Source organism: Solea senegalensis, linkage group LG14 (genome assembly GCF_019176455.1).
Source record: "Solea senegalensis isolate Sse05_10M linkage group LG14, IFAPA_SoseM_1, whole genome shotgun sequence".
Classification (NCBI taxonomy): Eukaryota; Metazoa; Chordata; class Actinopteri; order Pleuronectiformes; family Soleidae; genus Solea; species Solea senegalensis.
In genome coordinates this window covers 16,414,748-16,430,447 of record NC_058034.1, presented here as the reverse complement: position 1 = coordinate 16,430,447, position 15,700 = coordinate 16,414,748, and the positions used below count along the sequence as shown (strand labels likewise).

The window sequence follows — 15,700 nt, the reverse complement described above, 5'->3', positions numbered from 1 at the left end:
TGACACTCCTAGTTGCAGGTACATGTTACATTCAGATGAAGATTCACAGGAGCCAAGACAGTGTCCAGGTAAGACCTTTTCTTTCTGTTCTTAAAATGTATCAATATCCTCCAGCATTTTGAATCACACCAGAGAAACAGTGACATCCTGATTGTCTCTAAATGTTACTGTTGCCTAAGTCTGTCAAACATACTCTGTGGTAGTGCTGAATTACAAGTAATCCCTATACAAATTGCAAATTAGAGAGTGTGTTAATCTAAGGACATTGTAGAAATATATCACATGAGTCTGGTTTCTAATTTGGTCTAATTTGTTTAGCTTTGATTAAGGCACTCATTTACTGTGGCATTGTTTCCATAAGCTAATGCAATGTCACAAGATTTATTTCCGCCCAGTGTTGCATTCATTTTTCACCAAGATCTTGTATTGATGAGGGGAGAGTTGGGCCACTGAGCAAGGCATTGTCATCGGGCATTGTCATCTTGGAATATGCCCATGTCATCAGGGAAGAAAAAAATGCATTGATGGAATAATCTGGTCATTCAATATATTCAGGTAGTCAGCTGACCTCATTCTTTGGGCACATAATGTTGCTGAACCTAGACCTGACCAACTGCAGCAACCCCTTACCTATTTGCTTTGTTAAATCCAGGTGGCGAGGTTTTTTTTGGCCAGGCAGTGTATGTGTAGGAGCATTTCTGATGCTTCACTCTGATTATCAAATTATCAGGTTTGTTTACACTTTGATTGTTTGTTATTGTGATGGTGCACAGGGAGTGGTTCATTTGGTTCACCGATCACATATCGGTGATGAGGAGATTGCACATTTTTTACTGCTATATATATGTATAGGTTTTTACAAATACTTACATCACCAGTAAATCCACCTTGAAACAAATGAACAATAAACTAAAGGAATTCAACCCAGAGACCTTTGTTTGTTTGCCTGGACATCCATTCATTGAAGTGAGTTAAAATGCCCACACCCAATGGAGTGATGAAAATCAGGACTGATTAGTCACTACGGGATATAGTTCCTTTAAAAAACTTACTAATATGTCCCTAGCGGCAGAAAATGGCACCTTCCCAAAAACTGTTGTAAAAGTAATTTATATGAATATCTTTTCCTACTTTAATTGAGTGAGTCTTTTAAAGCTACTTCAATATATTGTTATTATATATTAATAATATTTTTGAAATTTTAACCCTTTTAAAGGCCAATGTGTTTACACAACTCCACTGCTTTTTATCAAATAAAACAAAAAAAAATTAAAATAATTTCCAAGTTTACAAATACTTTCATCACCAGTTTATCCTTGAAATAAATTCACAATAATCAAAAGGAATTCAACCCAAAGTCCAAGTGTGCCTGGACATCCATTCATTGACGCACGTTAAAATAGGGTAATCAGGTCCTCGAGTGGCTAAAATCAGGACTGATCAGTCATTACAGTACAGTACCTGTAATACCTTGATTTGTTTATCTTATTTATAGATTTTATCATGAATTTATCTTGTGTTTTTGTAATTTAATTGTGCTCGCAATGACAAAGAAAGTTAAATCTTCAATGCTAAACATTTTAATTCCAGTACTATCATTTAATTGACTTTCTTTAGAAGAACGATCTTAAGTAAAAACTTTTGTTAAAACCGTCTAAAATACATGTTTAAGAGATCAGCATTACTTTAAAAGGATTCAGTTTATTTATAAGTTATTTTGGTTTTTATTCATTAGTATTTGAGTAACTTAAACAATCATTGCGTAGGAGCAGTTAAGACTGAGATACAGTCATATTAAATCAAAACATCACTGAATGTGACAGTGAATGCAAGTAAAAACACCAAAGTTCCTGATAGAAAGCACATCTGTTTTACACACAGCTTTGTCTTTACATAAATAATTCACCTGTATGTAAATGAATTGGTTGCTGTTTTGGGAAATGAAGACTCACTCCACATGTGGAGGGTTTTTAAAATAATTTGTACAAGAGCAATATTTTCAGATTTCATGTGTTGCATCCAATTCAGGGTGAGGGGTTAATATCTGGATTATTTTACCTTTGATGTGTGTGTGTTAACAGGTTCATTGTTCACCATCTGTTGGTTAAATCAAAGTCTATCCAATGGCGTCCCTGCAATTAACCGAGTGGAACACTGGTGTCTTTGACTGCTTTGAGAGCACGAGTACTTGTAAGAACCAAAAAATCACAAATTTGTCAAATTTGTTTTGTGTTCAAAACATCTGTGTCTCCTTTAATAATGCTAATTCATTTTAGGTTGCTATGGTTTCTGGTGCTGCCCTTGCCTCGCCTGCTCAGTGGCGGGAAAATTTGGAGAGAACCGCTGCCTCCCACTGTGCGACATCTGCAGCCCTGCCATACTGACGTCCTTTGGGATCCCTCTGTTTGCTCCTCCTGCTGCCATCGCTCTACGCTCTGGCATTCGGAACAGATATCACATCAAGGTGCGACGCATGCGACATTGACATGTTAAATCAGAGGTGTCAAACTGGCGGCCACCCCCAGTCGATTATATGAGGCCCACAACTTAATCTCATGTTATCATGAAAACTTGGCACTCGCGCCACCTCCTCTTGGTGATAGTTTAACGACAGAAAATAATGCCAAAAAGATTTGTAGGGCTGCAACTAATGATTATTTTCGTAATCGATTAATCTATCGACTATTGCCTCAAGTAATCGTTTGGTCCATAAAATGTTGAAAAATGTTGATCAGTGTTTGTCAAACGTGGAATGACGATGTTCTCAAATGTCTCGTTTTGTCCACAAACCAAAATGATTCAGTTTGAATGATTTCTTAGTTATATGGAGCAAAGAAAGCAGACACTATTCACATTTAAAAAGCTGGAAAATCACAGGAACTGTTTTTAATTCTTTAAAAAACACTCGATAATCAAAAATAGTTGACAATTAATTTAGTAATGTTCAATTTCAGCCCTATTTGTTAGCAATATTTGTTTATAATAGTAACAATTAGACATTCAATTGTTACTTTACATGTAGCATTATTAAATGTATTACATTCAACATCATATATATGTATATGTATATATGTGTATATATATACATACATATATATATATACATATACATATATATACATATATATATACATATATACACATATATATATACATATATATATATATATATATGTATACAAGCTTGGTTGGTGCTTTAATTAAAGTTGTCAGCATTATTTACAAAATTTTATATTTATCTCTCCCTTTGTTGACAGTAATAGATTTATTTTGCATCATGAATATGCTTCTATTGTGAAATATACATAATTCCATATCAAAACAAAGCACTTCTACTTTTGACATTCTGTGAAATATCATTGTATCTTAAGTGCGATATTATGAGGAAGTATTGCATTATAATTTTAACCTCATATTGCCCGCTACTTTTTTTTTTGAGTTTGACACCCCTGTGTTTAATAGAAGTGAAGATGATGATTTTTAAACTTGACATATTGTTTTACTCTGGTTGGTGCAGGGTTCAATGTGTAAGGACATCGCAACTTCCTGTTTCTGTGTGTGGTGCACCTGGTGTCAGATGCACCGCGAGTTAAAATACCGCAAGAAAAACCCCACGGTTGTTGTCAACATGCAGCCTCCCCCGGTGATGATGGCTCCTGGAAACCAACCACAGTTCATCATTCAACACTGAGATTTGTGGTTGGACTGGTTTGTCGTAACGAGGAGTTCACGCTCATGGCGCTTAGTTTGTTTAGTTAGACCATTCAAATCAGCAGTGGAACATATGATTATAATCGTGCTAAATGTAATCACAATCTTTTGAATTATTTGCTGTGGCATAGGTGTGTGTGTGTGTGTACTGTTTCTGTTTTCTTAATTATACTCGTGACTCATGTTATGGAACACTCCTCCAATTAACTTCTGTCTCTCCAGATCTACGTCAATGAATCGCAATCGAAATCAAAATCAGCTTTGGAAAAATCAGATCTTGTGTAATCTTAGCTATTCATACTGCTAAAAAATCTATTATTTATGGCCCAAGGGAGATGGGGAGTTGTGCATTGAACTCATCTGTGACAGACAGATTCATGCATTTATCTCATATTATGTTATTTAACCCCAGATGTGAAAGAAATTACATTTTTTTTTTCTCAATTTTTTCACTCCTGCATGGCTTAGATTTGGTTACATTGCCAATAAAAAAAACAATTGTGACAATGAAAATTAAATTATTATAAAACATTGTATTTGTTTGTAACTTTTACAGTTACAAAAAAGGTCAGAATGGTCCATTGACCCCATAAATCTTCACATTATCAAATCTGGCTCTTGTTAAAAAGAAAGTGTGGACAACCTTGCTTTAGACACAGTATTTTTAGGGATGTTTGATTGCCAGTGTTTAACAGACAAGTCTCCAAACTCCATCTGTGAAAAGCAAAACATTTCAAACCTACTCGACAGTGACACAAGTACATCTTCAGGGCATATTATCCATGGCTTTGATTAGAGTTCACTGTAACAAAGAGTAGACAATATCCACCAGTGTGGGAAACCACACTGACCAAGCTGGAAAAGCTGCTTCATGCACAGTCACAGGAGCATCTGAGAAGCAACCGGACTGGCAGCTTCAGCCATGAGTCATGTCAGGAAAACACACATGTGGTATATGTGACAGGGTTCAACAGTCAAAAATAACACTGCTTTCCATCCAGAATACAAACCAACACTTCCTTCTAGCAACACACTTTTATACACCCTTGGGCGTTTTTTTATTCCTAGAGAATAATAAAAGTGAATAGAAGATAACAGACTTTGGAAAACAAACTCAAGGATTCTACAAACTCATACATCTAACGTCTATCACCAAACCATACATTTTTTAAAAACTGGATGCAGAGATTAAGAAAAATCTACATATTACGTTTATTACATTCATTTATTTTGATGAATGAAATGTGGTGTCATTCAGAGTGAATTTCAAGGATCCGGGTTGCTGTTTTTATAGTTTCTTTATTTTTTTTCCTGTTAAAAAGTGCTTTTTGAATGCTGAACCATTTACCAAAATGATGAAGCTGGGAGTTCCTGCCTTAATGAAATACCTGTGTACAGAAAAGACAGCGAATGAAAACAAACCAGTGTGACAAAGGTGTTCAGAAGCTCTGACACCGAGCCACAGATTATGATGAACATCCAGTAAAGCATTTTTTTTTCTTCGTTTGAACCGCGGCTACCTGCCAAACTGTGGCATACACCGTCATTAAACTGCTGAATTATATCGTCATTAAGACCAACTCAGAGCTAGATAATTTAGCTACAAAATGAAGCAGTAGAAATGGCTCCAAAGTTGCAGGGACATGCAGCTAATAAATGAAAACATTTACTAACATTTAAAAATCATTAAGCCCTGAAAAGATGCTTCATCAGGTCAAAATATACAAAAATAATCAAAAAATTAAAATGCACTTTTTCTTAATTTACCTTTTATGCTGCAACACATCTAAAAGTGATGACTCTGGCTTTATCTGGTATATCGTCTCCTTCTCTTCATCTTCAAAGTACAACTAGAAGGTGAGAAAAAGGGTGGTTAAATTGAGTTTTTTTTTTAAATCTATTAATTCAATTTAATAATAAAGATGTTCAGTTGTCAGTCATGTTAAATAACCTTTGTTTATAGCTCCACTAATAGCAATTCATGAGTCATACTTATATTACAATAAAAATGATTACAGAAATATAACACACTGTAATGTGTGACTGCACAGACATTTAAGTACAAACCTGCAGGTTTTGTGTGTTGTATTTTCTATCCACGTCCCATGGTGGTAGTTCTTCTCCAAACATGACGGCCAAATGATCAATGAAACTGAACAAGATCGGAATAAATAGAAATGTTCATTATTCTCAGTACACTTAAAAAAAAAAAAATCACAATTATTTCTTCTGTGTAAATTCTTCAAAGTTGAAGTAGCAGCAGAGTTCCATGTCTTTAGCTTTAACAGGTGCATTATTCATTTGTGAACGTCATAAAGACACAGTCATTGCAAGACGCAAGTAATGAAATCATTTTCTTCACAGCCAGTGTTGTGTTATAAGAAGTATTTATGTGTAAAAAAAAAACAGTTAAGATTTGGGTGAAAACTATTTTCTTCATAGTTTTAGATACAGAATCTTAAAAGTTCCTCTGAGCTATAAAGCTGATTTGTCATTTTTATGCAATAACAGAATATCAGTGGCTTACATGTAATCATGGATGGAATATTTATTCTATTCCACTCATTTGGTGTGTTATACAAGTGTTTTCAATGTTTCTTTGAACATTTGAACATATCAACAGTTTCAAATAGTGACTTAAATCAAAACTATAAACTGAATTGCACGCATAATATGTATGTTTATCATAAGGAACAGATGTGTCTATTTCAGCTTTAGAGTTTTAGATGAAAAAACAACAAGTAAAGAAGTGACAGTGGAGCTTGTTACCATATTCATGCTATTAGATACAATTGGGCTTACCAGTTGCTCTCACAGAAAGCTGATATGAAATCACTCTGCTGATGTTCAGGATAGAGCAGTAGAACGGGCCAGTGCAACGAGCCCTGCTCATCCAGGAAGACTTGAGCCCCAACAATTTCCTGAGAACTGAGGCCGTCAAGGCTCAGCTCTGAAATCGCTGCAGAGGAACCTCCGTCCTCGTCCTCACTGTCTGAACCACGCTGACTAGGCTTTGCAGATTGGAGAAGCTTGATGCCGCGGTCCTGTGTACAGCACACACAAAAGTGGATAAAAATCACAGAGCTTCTCTGGCTCCTTCAAGTAGTTGAAGTGCAGTAATGACAATGTTTATTGAGATGAAGACTGTGGAGTTTTGGGAGTGATCTCTCAGTAAATACATACCTTTATAGCAGCCAGAAGAACTTCTTTCTCGCTTTGCAATCGTTTTTCTTTGATTTTAGCCTTTCTGGCATCTCTCTCTGCTGCCCTCTAAAGACCAAAAAATTAACAATTAACAGGGCTTTGTATGAGACTGAAAACCAAACTCAATGCCATACAGCCTCCTTCCTTAAACTTGGTTGTGACTGTACCTTGAGTTTATCTGCAGTGAGTCTCACATCCTGCAGTTTCTTGTCAGTGGGATGTGCTTTAAGCCCCTCGTCACACCACTGGATGGCTTCTGAAAAGTTACGCAGCTCTATGCAACACTGAGCTCCTGCAGATACATCAACAAGGTGTTTACATAGTCGTATCATCATTGTGTTAGAAATGATATCAATAATAAAGTGTCCTCTGCTGCTGGGCGTTCAGAGATGGTCTTCTGCATACCTTCATTACTTTAAAGAGTAGTTATTTACGCCTTTCTATCATTCTGTCATTGTCTGCAAACCCGAGAGATGGTTGTGCATGAAAATACCAGAAGCTTGGCAGTTTCATTAATCACAACAGCCTGTTGGGCAAAACAACCATGCCAAGTTTTAAGTTTCATTAACCGTCTTTCTTACCCATTCTGATGCACAGTTTGAACTTCAGCAGGTCATATCATACCATGTCTATATGCCTAAATGCATTGTGTTGCTACCATGAGATTGTTTTGATTAGATATTTGCATTAATGAGGAGATGAACAGGTCACACCCCGTGACAGGTGCCAAGCAATTCTCCTCTTAGCGCATGTTTAAAGTTGAGGGGCATATAGTCATATAGTGTAATATCCAATGCCATTTTAATATAATGCAAGTATGATGCTATGTGTCAAAGAGCAGCAACTCATGATTACTTTCATAATCGATTAATCTGTCGATTATTTTTCTCAATTAATCGAGTAATTCTTTCAGCTCTAGTACAGTGTGATGTCCTGTTTTGATGTAGTAAATGACTAATATTGCCACTGTTTTTGTACATGTTAAAGCAGCATTAGAGGTGGAAACTAATGTGTGTATGTGTGTGTTACACACCCCTGATCAAGGCTTTAAGATGGTTTGGGTTAATCTTCTTTGCAGCAGCAGCATCATTCAGTGCAGCACGCATGTTACCTGTGTGAAATAAAACAAACACATCAACGAATGTCTGTATATGCGAGCATATGCATAACAAGCCATATCATCTAAAGCATGAATGTACTACAAAGAGGTTATTGTATCTTTATGGCATCTAAATAACAAGAAATCCCTACCCAGATGAAAGTCAGCTGCTGCACGATTGGTGAGGAGCACGGTGGCGAGCTCTTGGTCCCCACAGTCCACCTTCAGAGCTGCGGTGTAGGCCAGTACAGCCTTCTTGTAGTTCTTCTCTTTGAAAAAAGCATTACCCTCATCTTTCAGGCTCTTGGCTTTCTCTGGGGAGAGATCAACTCAATAAGCAGCAATTTCTAAAATCTAAATGTACGGTATCTATTTCAGCTTCAGGACCTTAAATATAGTAAATGTGTATAAGAATATTAATCATTCTCCTCCTCAACGGCAGAGCCACAACCCTGAAGACAACAGTTAGTGTTATTAATAAAAGAAAACATTGCTACAAAATTATATGTTATAATTATGATTTATATCGTATCAACAAGTCATTCATTCAACTGTCCTGTTATTTCGCTTCTCATGTCTCTATATGATGATTGTTTTTCACTTTTTTTCTTGTATGTTCTCTTGACTTGCACACTTAATAAAACAAACAAACAAATAAAAACACAATAAGCCACACGACCTGTGTGATGCGGTCTGCTCACCTTCTGGAGACATGTCCTCATCGTGGATGAGAGCCTGGAGACAAGCTAATTCAGGATATTCTTGCGGGTCAAACTCTTCAGGGGCTGTTTTCATGAACATGGGGATTTTATCAAACTCCTGCATGAGACACAAATTAAGATTTTACTGCGCACGGCCCTTTACTCTAACAACACTGTAGGTGGAGATATAACAGCTCACTTAACATCGGAATAACTGACTTTTTATGCCGAAAAACAACAGTTTGAAAAACAGGTTAGTGTTACCTCCTCCCAAGTGTCTGGCTTGAAAGCATTCTTGTATTCCTGGGTCTTGAATTTGTCAAAAAACTCGTCCCAGCCGTCGTCGCTGTCATGTTCCCCCGCCGGAGACGCCATTTTGGTCAAAGTCAGACTTATTTCTCAAAATAAAATCGCTTTGTTTTCAATTTATTTTTGTCAACTGTGACATAAATACGCTCTTTCTAATCTTGAGAGAATTCAGACTCTTTGGTTACAGGACAGACATCCACGGAAACATGTGTACTGCACTGGCACTACATGAATAACGATCCGTGCAGAAACATGGCGCGAGCACGTTTCTATGGTTCCACGTAGCTCTATCGGTAATGAATATGAAAATGTATCATCAAACTAAGACGAATAAAAAATAGATACATGATCACGTTAACTTAGATACTGAGACAACCATGATATAACTTTTAGAGTTAAACACTATTTTATCCTTTTAACCTATATTAAATTTGACCAATGGTATTTCAATCATTGTGCCGATTACATCGCTCCTTTTCATCAGAGAAAAATCACCGATTAGTTGCATGACAATGTGACGCACTGACAACCAGACCCCAAACACTTCTTCCACCAGTTTAGTCATTTTATTTTTTTCTGACTCTCATGACATGCTTCCATCCACAGCGTTCATCTAAAGCCAGCATTGAATTATATAAAAGCACATAAACATACCACAGAGCAGTAAAAATTAAATTCTTACCTGGTGGGGTAAGATAAACTTTCATATTCTTAAGTTCTTTACAATGCTTTGGTTGTGACAGTAAGTTTATTCAGTTATGTCAACACAAATGTAATGTTTCTTAACTATTACATTTGTGTTTGTCCCACCACATTTTGCACAAAATACAAAACACACTAACATAATAAAAACATTTATTTCTCCAGTCAGGGTTGTGATTCATACAGTTTCCACTCCTCCCAATAGATCTATCAGTCCTTCTTTACTCAGAAACATTGTCTCGTCTGTCTGCTGACAGATCATCTCAAACCTGGGTGTTCCCTCTAAAGCTCCCTTCCCTACAACGATCACATATGGGTAGCCCAGTATGTTGGCGTCTTTCAGTCGCTTTCCAACAGTCATCTGTGTACGGTCATCGAGAACCACTTCACCTCTCAAACATGGCACAGCCTTTTCCAAAGTGTGAACCAAGTCATCAGCCAAGGCCGCCACCCCATCCACTTTACTGCCCTTCTTTGGTGGCAAAACACAAACCTGATAAGGGGCGAGAAGCCCTGGCCAACGGATCCCCTCCTCTGTTGACATCACCTCAAGTGCTGCAGCCAGAATACGTGTAACTCCGAGACCATAGCAGCCCATTTCAGCAACACAAGGCTTGTTCTGAGCATTGCTGAAGGAGGCGTTGAATATTTGAGAGTATTTCTTCCCCAAGTAAAAGGTGTGGCCGACCTCTATGCCCTTTGACTCTACCAGTGTGCCAGTTTTACAATGTGGGCAGTCAGTTATCTCCGATGACACGGTCTCTACATTAGCAGAGAAGGAGCAGTTCCCACATACCAGTAGACGGTCCTCGCCGATGTCCGCTGGCAGCTGAAACTCATGGGAGAGAGTACCTCCAATATTTCCTGTGTCTGCCTGTACTTGTACGCAATGCAGGCCCAGACGGGCAAAGAGTCGAGTGTACGCTTGGCACACAGATTCATAGGTCTCATACGCTGCCTCTTCACTCACATCAAATGAGTACATGTCTTTCATGTAGAACTCTCTCCCTCGAAGAAGACCAAACTTTGGCTTTGGCTCATCCCTGAATTTGCGTGTAATCTGTTTTATAAAAAAGCGAACAAAAACAAAATCATGATGCCAATTACAGATACAAATGCTTGCGTGATATTAACAGAATGGAGTCTTACCTGATAAAGAAGCAAAGGGAGCTGTCTGTAGGATAGAGTCGCCTGGTGAGCAACCAGAGTTGTCACCGCCTCCTCATGCGTAGGACCCAAACAATAGTCACCTTCATGGCGGTCTTTCAGACGAAACAGCTCCTTCCCCATCAAATCCCAGCGTTCACTGGTTTTCCAGAGATCAGCTGAACATAAACTGGGCATGTCCAACTTCTGCCCACCAATCGCCTGCATCTCTTGATCAATCACTCTAACCTGTTGTTCAAAGACAGCAGATGTTGTATATTAAAATGAGACCATAGACAATACATGTACAGTTGTGTGAAAAAGTGTTTGCCCCCTTCCTGATTTCTTATTTTTTAGCATGTTTGTCACACTTAACTAAATATTAGTCAAAGACAACACAAGTAAACACAATGCGGTTTATAAATGAAGGTTTTTCTTATTAAGGGAGGAAAAAAAATCTAAACCTACATGGCCCTGTGTGAAAAAGTGTTGACCCCCTAAACCCTTTGCAGCAACAACTGCAATCAAGCGTTTGTGATAACTTGCAATGAGTCTTTTACAACGCTGTGGAGGAATTTTGGCCCACTCATCTTTGCAGAATTGTTGTAATTCAGCCACATTACAGGGTTTTTGGGCATGAACTGCCTTTTTAAGGTCATGCCACAGCATCTCAATAGTGTGGGACACACACCTTCCAAAAAGTTCAACTTTTGTCTCACCAGACCAATAGATGTCAATTACTTTGTTTCTCATTTGTTCCTGAATTGCTGTAGATCGCAGCATGATGTCCTCCTTTTTTGGGATCTTTTGGCCGACTTCACTTTGTCTGACAGGTTCTATTTAAGTCGTCTCTTGATTCAATAGGTGGTAGTAATCAGGCCTGGGTGTGGCAAGAAAAGTTTTCCAAAAAATGTGACTAACCACAGTGACCTGATGATTACAAGGGGGGCAATTACTTTTTCACATGGGGCCATGTAGGTTTGGATAGTTTTTTCCCCCATACATAAATAGAATCCTCAATTAAAAACTTGGGTTGTCTTTGTCTAATATTTAAATTTGTTTGATAATCTGAAACATTTAAGACAAACATGCTAAAAAATAAGAAATCAGAAAGGGGGCAAACATTTTTGCACACCACTGTATATCCATCCATAGATCCGAGTGGATCCCACACACCTTTATACAATCGCATGATAATGTATTTTCAAACAGTGCAATATAGAATTACACAGTTCTCCTTCTAACATCACTGTAAGATAAGCCCGATCTTTAATTTATTTGTCACCATCACCACAATACTGATGACAATGAGATTTATGTTGATTGTTTTGTTGATTGTTCAGTGTTTTGTCCTAAAGCATTGTGATTAATGGAGATATGGTTTACTCGGCTTCTCTCGACTCTTTCTCACTCACACACGGACAAACACACATGAGCAAAAGACATGCCTACAGTTGGACTTGTTAAAAAAGCTTCCCTTGACAATCAAAAAAGTATTGTACCTGGTGTGTGTAAAAGCAACTTATCAGTATCAGTAGATGACTTCTAACTTGACATTCCTGTAACAAAATAAACAAGCCGTCTCACCAGCTTCTCCATGGAGCGCACAGTAGCAGGAAGGTAGTAATAACACCCTGGGTTGGAAGGATGGATCAGTCCGGCCTGCTGCATCAGCCTCTGGCTCTTACACGTCATCTCTCCCTGCAGCCGGCTGTCCTGCCCCACATCACGCAGGTTTGATGGCTGGTAGAGGCGTGACACCAGGAGTGTGGGTCTGATGGGCCTGGAATGAGTGGTGGCTGTCACAGCGTTGTTCTCAACACAGCCTGAATGGCTCCTTTGTGGTAGAGTCAGAGTCCTGCGGAGGTGCTGCAAGACTCTCGGCCACACCTGATGCACGACAGGCTCCATGACAGACCAACATGTGCTTCTGAGAACAGCTGAGCTGAAAGAGTCCATCACCAGAACATTAATTAACAGCTGATTGAGTCAAGAGAAACTATTACAAAGACAGGGTATGCAGCAGGACATTGTGTGAGTCAGATGCTTAATCATCAGCAAGAAAGTTTCCAAATCTCCAAAATCTCCAGACTACCTGTACCACATGTCTGAAAGTAGCTTTAGAAACTGACTGAAAATGCCTTAATGTTTTAGACTGTCCAGGGGACTTAACACTGCCCCACTAACACAAAACGTTAGAACATTAGCCCATGTTTCTCCTAAGGTTAGTCAGACACAAACCAAAAACTAACCTTTAAAAAAGGTGAAGATCTGACCGGTCTTCCAAGTGACAATTTTACTTGTTGTCATAAAATAAAGTAGTAAATGGCGTTTGTTGCAGTCCATCAGTCAATGGTTCAGCATTAAGAAAATGTATCTAATCACAGTCTTGAACACAAATATGAGTTGCTTTCCTCACACACAGTTTAAAAGTAAAAACCCTACATTATACATTATACGGGTCTTGAAGTATGGAATGGAAATAGTAAAAAGTCTGGGCTTTTGTGGGAACTGTTGTGGGAAAAAGTCTGAAAACAGTTAAGCTTGTAGTTGAACTTAAGAGTCTGAACAGAAGCACACAAGTGTTACAGATTATAATATATGAAGGAAAACTAATCAAAACTTGATGTCATTTTGATAGCTCTAATGTTACGTGTTCAAGTTTGCGAGTTAGGTTAAGGATGGGAAAAAAGATGCACGTGAAGAGATTGTTTACTGTCTATATACATTCATCCATTTATTCATGCTTTTTATAGTTCTGACTGTGCGACTGGTCAAACATACTTGTGTGAAATGTATGCACTTTTGTTTTGATTTTCCTGAATTTGGTCAGTTAAACATTATGTACTGAGAATGCTGCATTCATTCATGGTTTTATTAAAATAAGCTTGTCTACTAAACACAGCAGGTGCAATCTCAACAAGAAAACAGCAAAACTTAAGTCAAGGTCTTTCTGCTTTGCAAAAGTCTATTTTTTTTTATTCGGGAAAGGGAAAACGCACCCTGATACAATGCGCACAATCAACTCCAAGTGCTACCTGATAGTTTTTGACAGGTTACGTGAAGGTCGTCACAAGTTTATCAGACAAGTTTGTCCTGCTCAGTTTAGCTATAGCTACAGTTAGCCTCCTCAGTTAACACACAACAACGTCGCGTACGATGAACAAGTGAAACTCACATTAGGGCAGACAGCTGCGCTCTGCTGTCCCGGGTAGATTATCCGAGTAAATCGGTAGAAGCTGGTGAGTCTGTGAAGTGGGCAACCAGAAAAACATCGAAGGTCCGCCTGGTTCCCAGTGCCATGAGCATGCCGCTGTGTGTCCCTTCTTTCTCCGTGTGTAAAAAGTGAGACTAGTAGTCACATCGCCCCCCGCAGGACTGGAGCAGGAGGGCGGCCTTTACATAACTTAGTGCACATTTTAAAAATAGCATTTACTCATATATGTTAACATTTAGAAAAAAAAGTACGCCGAATTTTCAAATAAAAGCTACTCTTTTTATTTGCTTTTTTATATGAAGGAAACTATCACACAATTGTTTTTTTGTGATAGTTTTGTTGCAAAACTAAAATGTTAGTTTAATTTTCAAGAAATTGCTGGAGTCCTGTGACACATTTAGTTTTTTTCTCTGATCATACAGTAAATGTGGAACCAGGAAACAATAATTCAGTTATTTACCTTTCATTTATATGAATTTATATTATCTCCAGTAACCACCTTGTTGTTTGATACTAAATGTTGTTTTGGTATCGTATCGTATAGTATAACTAGAAATAGTATTTCTAGTTATACTATACGATACTATATTTTTTAGCGCTTGTGTGTTTGGGGTGTTTATATTGTTATCAGTTCAGCCAACATGATCATTCCCTATGTTCAGCAGGTGGAGCTGTAGAGCTTCACAGGTATTTTCCTTTTCTAATGTTTGTCCGTTCCCAGGCCAAATAACTGTACTATCAGGCTTTAAAGAGCAGATCATATTATGATATGGTTTCATTGTCATTTTACCATGCTCAGATGAAGTTGTAGAATAGAAATTAGTGCAATGTCTTCAAAAAAGGCACAAATATTTTCAACTTGTAAAAAAAAACCTCTGTAAATGTCCAGACGCTGCAGCTAACAGTAAAAATCTGTGATGTGGTGATTTTCTTTAGCACCTCACTGAAAGTCAGTTGCATCCCAAAATGCAGCTGACAGGTAAACAGGAGGAGGAGGAACATGGAGACAGACCCGCCTTCACCTTCCTCTGATCTGTACTTGTAATAAAAAGTAAAAAGACAGATGTCACACTTAGATGAACATTTTGAAAACATATTTAGTGAGTCATTTAGTATCCACATTACATCCCCTTACAGTTGTGTATTTATGTACAAAGTGTTTACAGATAGTTTGTGTTTTTATAATACGTTTTAGTACTTGTCACAGTCCATCACTGATAACACACAAAAAAATCATTTCAAACCTCTGACATCAGTATGTCACATCGTTTTGTAACTCCTGGATGTCAATGTCTGAAACTTGTAAATGATAAATCATAAACTATCCAGCTCCTAAAAGTCAAATCAATTGCAAACATCTATGGCTGTAAATCCAGTGAGTTTATTCACAAAAACTATAATAATCATTACTATATATATTCATTCCCCCTGAGCCAATTATATTGTTGTCTTGGTTGAAGACAGTGATGGACAAATTAACTCAGTAATATCAGTAATCGATGTATTAATATACTGTAAAACTGTATTTTGCTTCCACACATTATGCTGAGGGAATAAATGGGGAACAAGCAGGCAAGTACAGTTTTCATTATGTTATTTTCCTTTTTTTAT

The 15,700-nt window shown here is 37.8% G+C and overlaps 3 protein-coding genes across 5 annotated transcripts; 1 reads left to right on the top strand and 2 right to left on the bottom strand.

The window, feature by feature from the left end:
* Positions 1-4,138, top strand: LOC122781326 (cornifelin homolog B-like). 2 transcript variants are annotated; one of them, XM_044044975.1, is made up of 4 exons: positions 1-68; positions 2,082-2,190; positions 2,277-2,464; positions 3,518-4,138. In XM_044044975.1, the coding sequence occupies exons 2-4, from the start codon at positions 2,124-2,126 to the stop codon at positions 3,689-3,691; spliced, it is 429 nt and encodes a 142-aa protein (XP_043900910.1). In that variant the 5' UTR covers positions 1-68; positions 2,082-2,123; the 3' UTR covers positions 3,692-4,138. The 2 variants fall into 2 exon arrangements, with proteins under 2 accessions (XP_043900910.1, XP_043900911.1); XM_044044976.1 differs by lacking the exon at positions 1-68 and adding an exon at positions 653-730.
* Positions 4,139-4,994: 856 nt separating this feature from the next.
* Positions 4,995-9,256, bottom strand: ttc4 (tetratricopeptide repeat domain 4). The gene is made up of 10 exons (XM_044044974.1): positions 8,980-9,256; positions 8,716-8,833; positions 8,167-8,328; positions 7,949-8,026; positions 7,083-7,207; positions 6,895-6,981; positions 6,514-6,755; positions 5,779-5,863; positions 5,479-5,561; positions 4,995-5,099 (listed from the first exon to the last, which is right to left on the bottom strand). Exons 1-10 carry the CDS (start codon positions 9,088-9,090, stop codon positions 5,000-5,002), a joined length of 1,191 nt encoding a protein of 396 aa, XP_043900909.1. The 5' UTR covers positions 9,091-9,256; the 3' UTR covers positions 4,995-4,999.
* A 315-nt stretch (positions 9,257-9,571) lies between these two features.
* pars2 (prolyl-tRNA synthetase 2, mitochondrial) lies at positions 9,572-14,195 on the bottom strand. 2 transcript variants are annotated; one of them, XM_044043270.1, is made up of 4 exons: positions 14,051-14,195; positions 12,460-12,817; positions 10,876-11,121; positions 9,572-10,786 (listed from the first exon to the last, which is right to left on the bottom strand). In XM_044043270.1, exons 2-4 carry the CDS (start codon positions 12,781-12,783, stop codon positions 9,905-9,907), a joined length of 1,452 nt encoding a protein of 483 aa, XP_043899205.1. In that variant the 5' UTR covers positions 12,784-12,817; positions 14,051-14,195; the 3' UTR covers positions 9,572-9,904. The 2 variants fall into 2 exon arrangements, with proteins under 2 accessions (XP_043899205.1, XP_043899206.1); XM_044043271.1 differs by having other exon boundaries at positions 12,460-12,812.
* Between the last annotated feature and the right edge of the window lie 1,505 nt (positions 14,196-15,700).

Bases quoted from the DNA above. Each gene is read 5' to 3' on its own strand.
- LOC122781326 (XM_044044975.1), top strand. From the start codon at position 2,124: ATGGCGTCCCTGCAATTAACCGAGTGGAACACTGGTGTCTTTGACTGC. The intron at 2,191-2,276 runs GTAAGAACCAAA...AATTCATTTTAG, and splicing joins CTTTGAGAGCACGAGTACTT to GTTGCTATGGTTTCTGGTGC. The intron at 2,465-3,517 runs GTGCGACGCATG...TGGTTGGTGCAG, and splicing joins GGAACAGATATCACATCAAG to GGTTCAATGTGTAAGGACAT.
- pars2 (XM_044043270.1), bottom strand. From the start codon at position 12,783: ATGGAGCCTGTCGTGCATCAGGTGTGGCCGAGAGTCTTGCAGCACCTC. The intron at 11,122-12,459 runs GTGAGACGGCTT...TTTGAACAACAG, and splicing joins TGCGCTCCATGGAGAAGCTG to GTTAGAGTGATTGATCAAGA. The intron at 10,787-10,875 runs GTAAGACTCCAT...TTTATAAAACAG, and splicing joins TCCCTTTGCTTCTTTATCAG to ATTACACGCAAATTCAGGGA.
- ttc4 (XM_044044974.1), bottom strand. From the start codon at position 9,090: ATGGCGTCTCCGGCGGGGGAACATGACAGCGACGACGGCTGGGACGAG. The intron at 6,982-7,082 runs GTACAGTCACAA...TTTGGTCTTTAG, and splicing joins TCACTGCAGATAAACTCAAG to AGGGCAGCAGAGAGAGATGC. The intron at 5,562-5,778 runs GTTTGTACTTAA...CTCACCTTCTAG, and splicing joins ACAACACACAAAACCTGCAG to TTGTACTTTGAAGATGAAGA.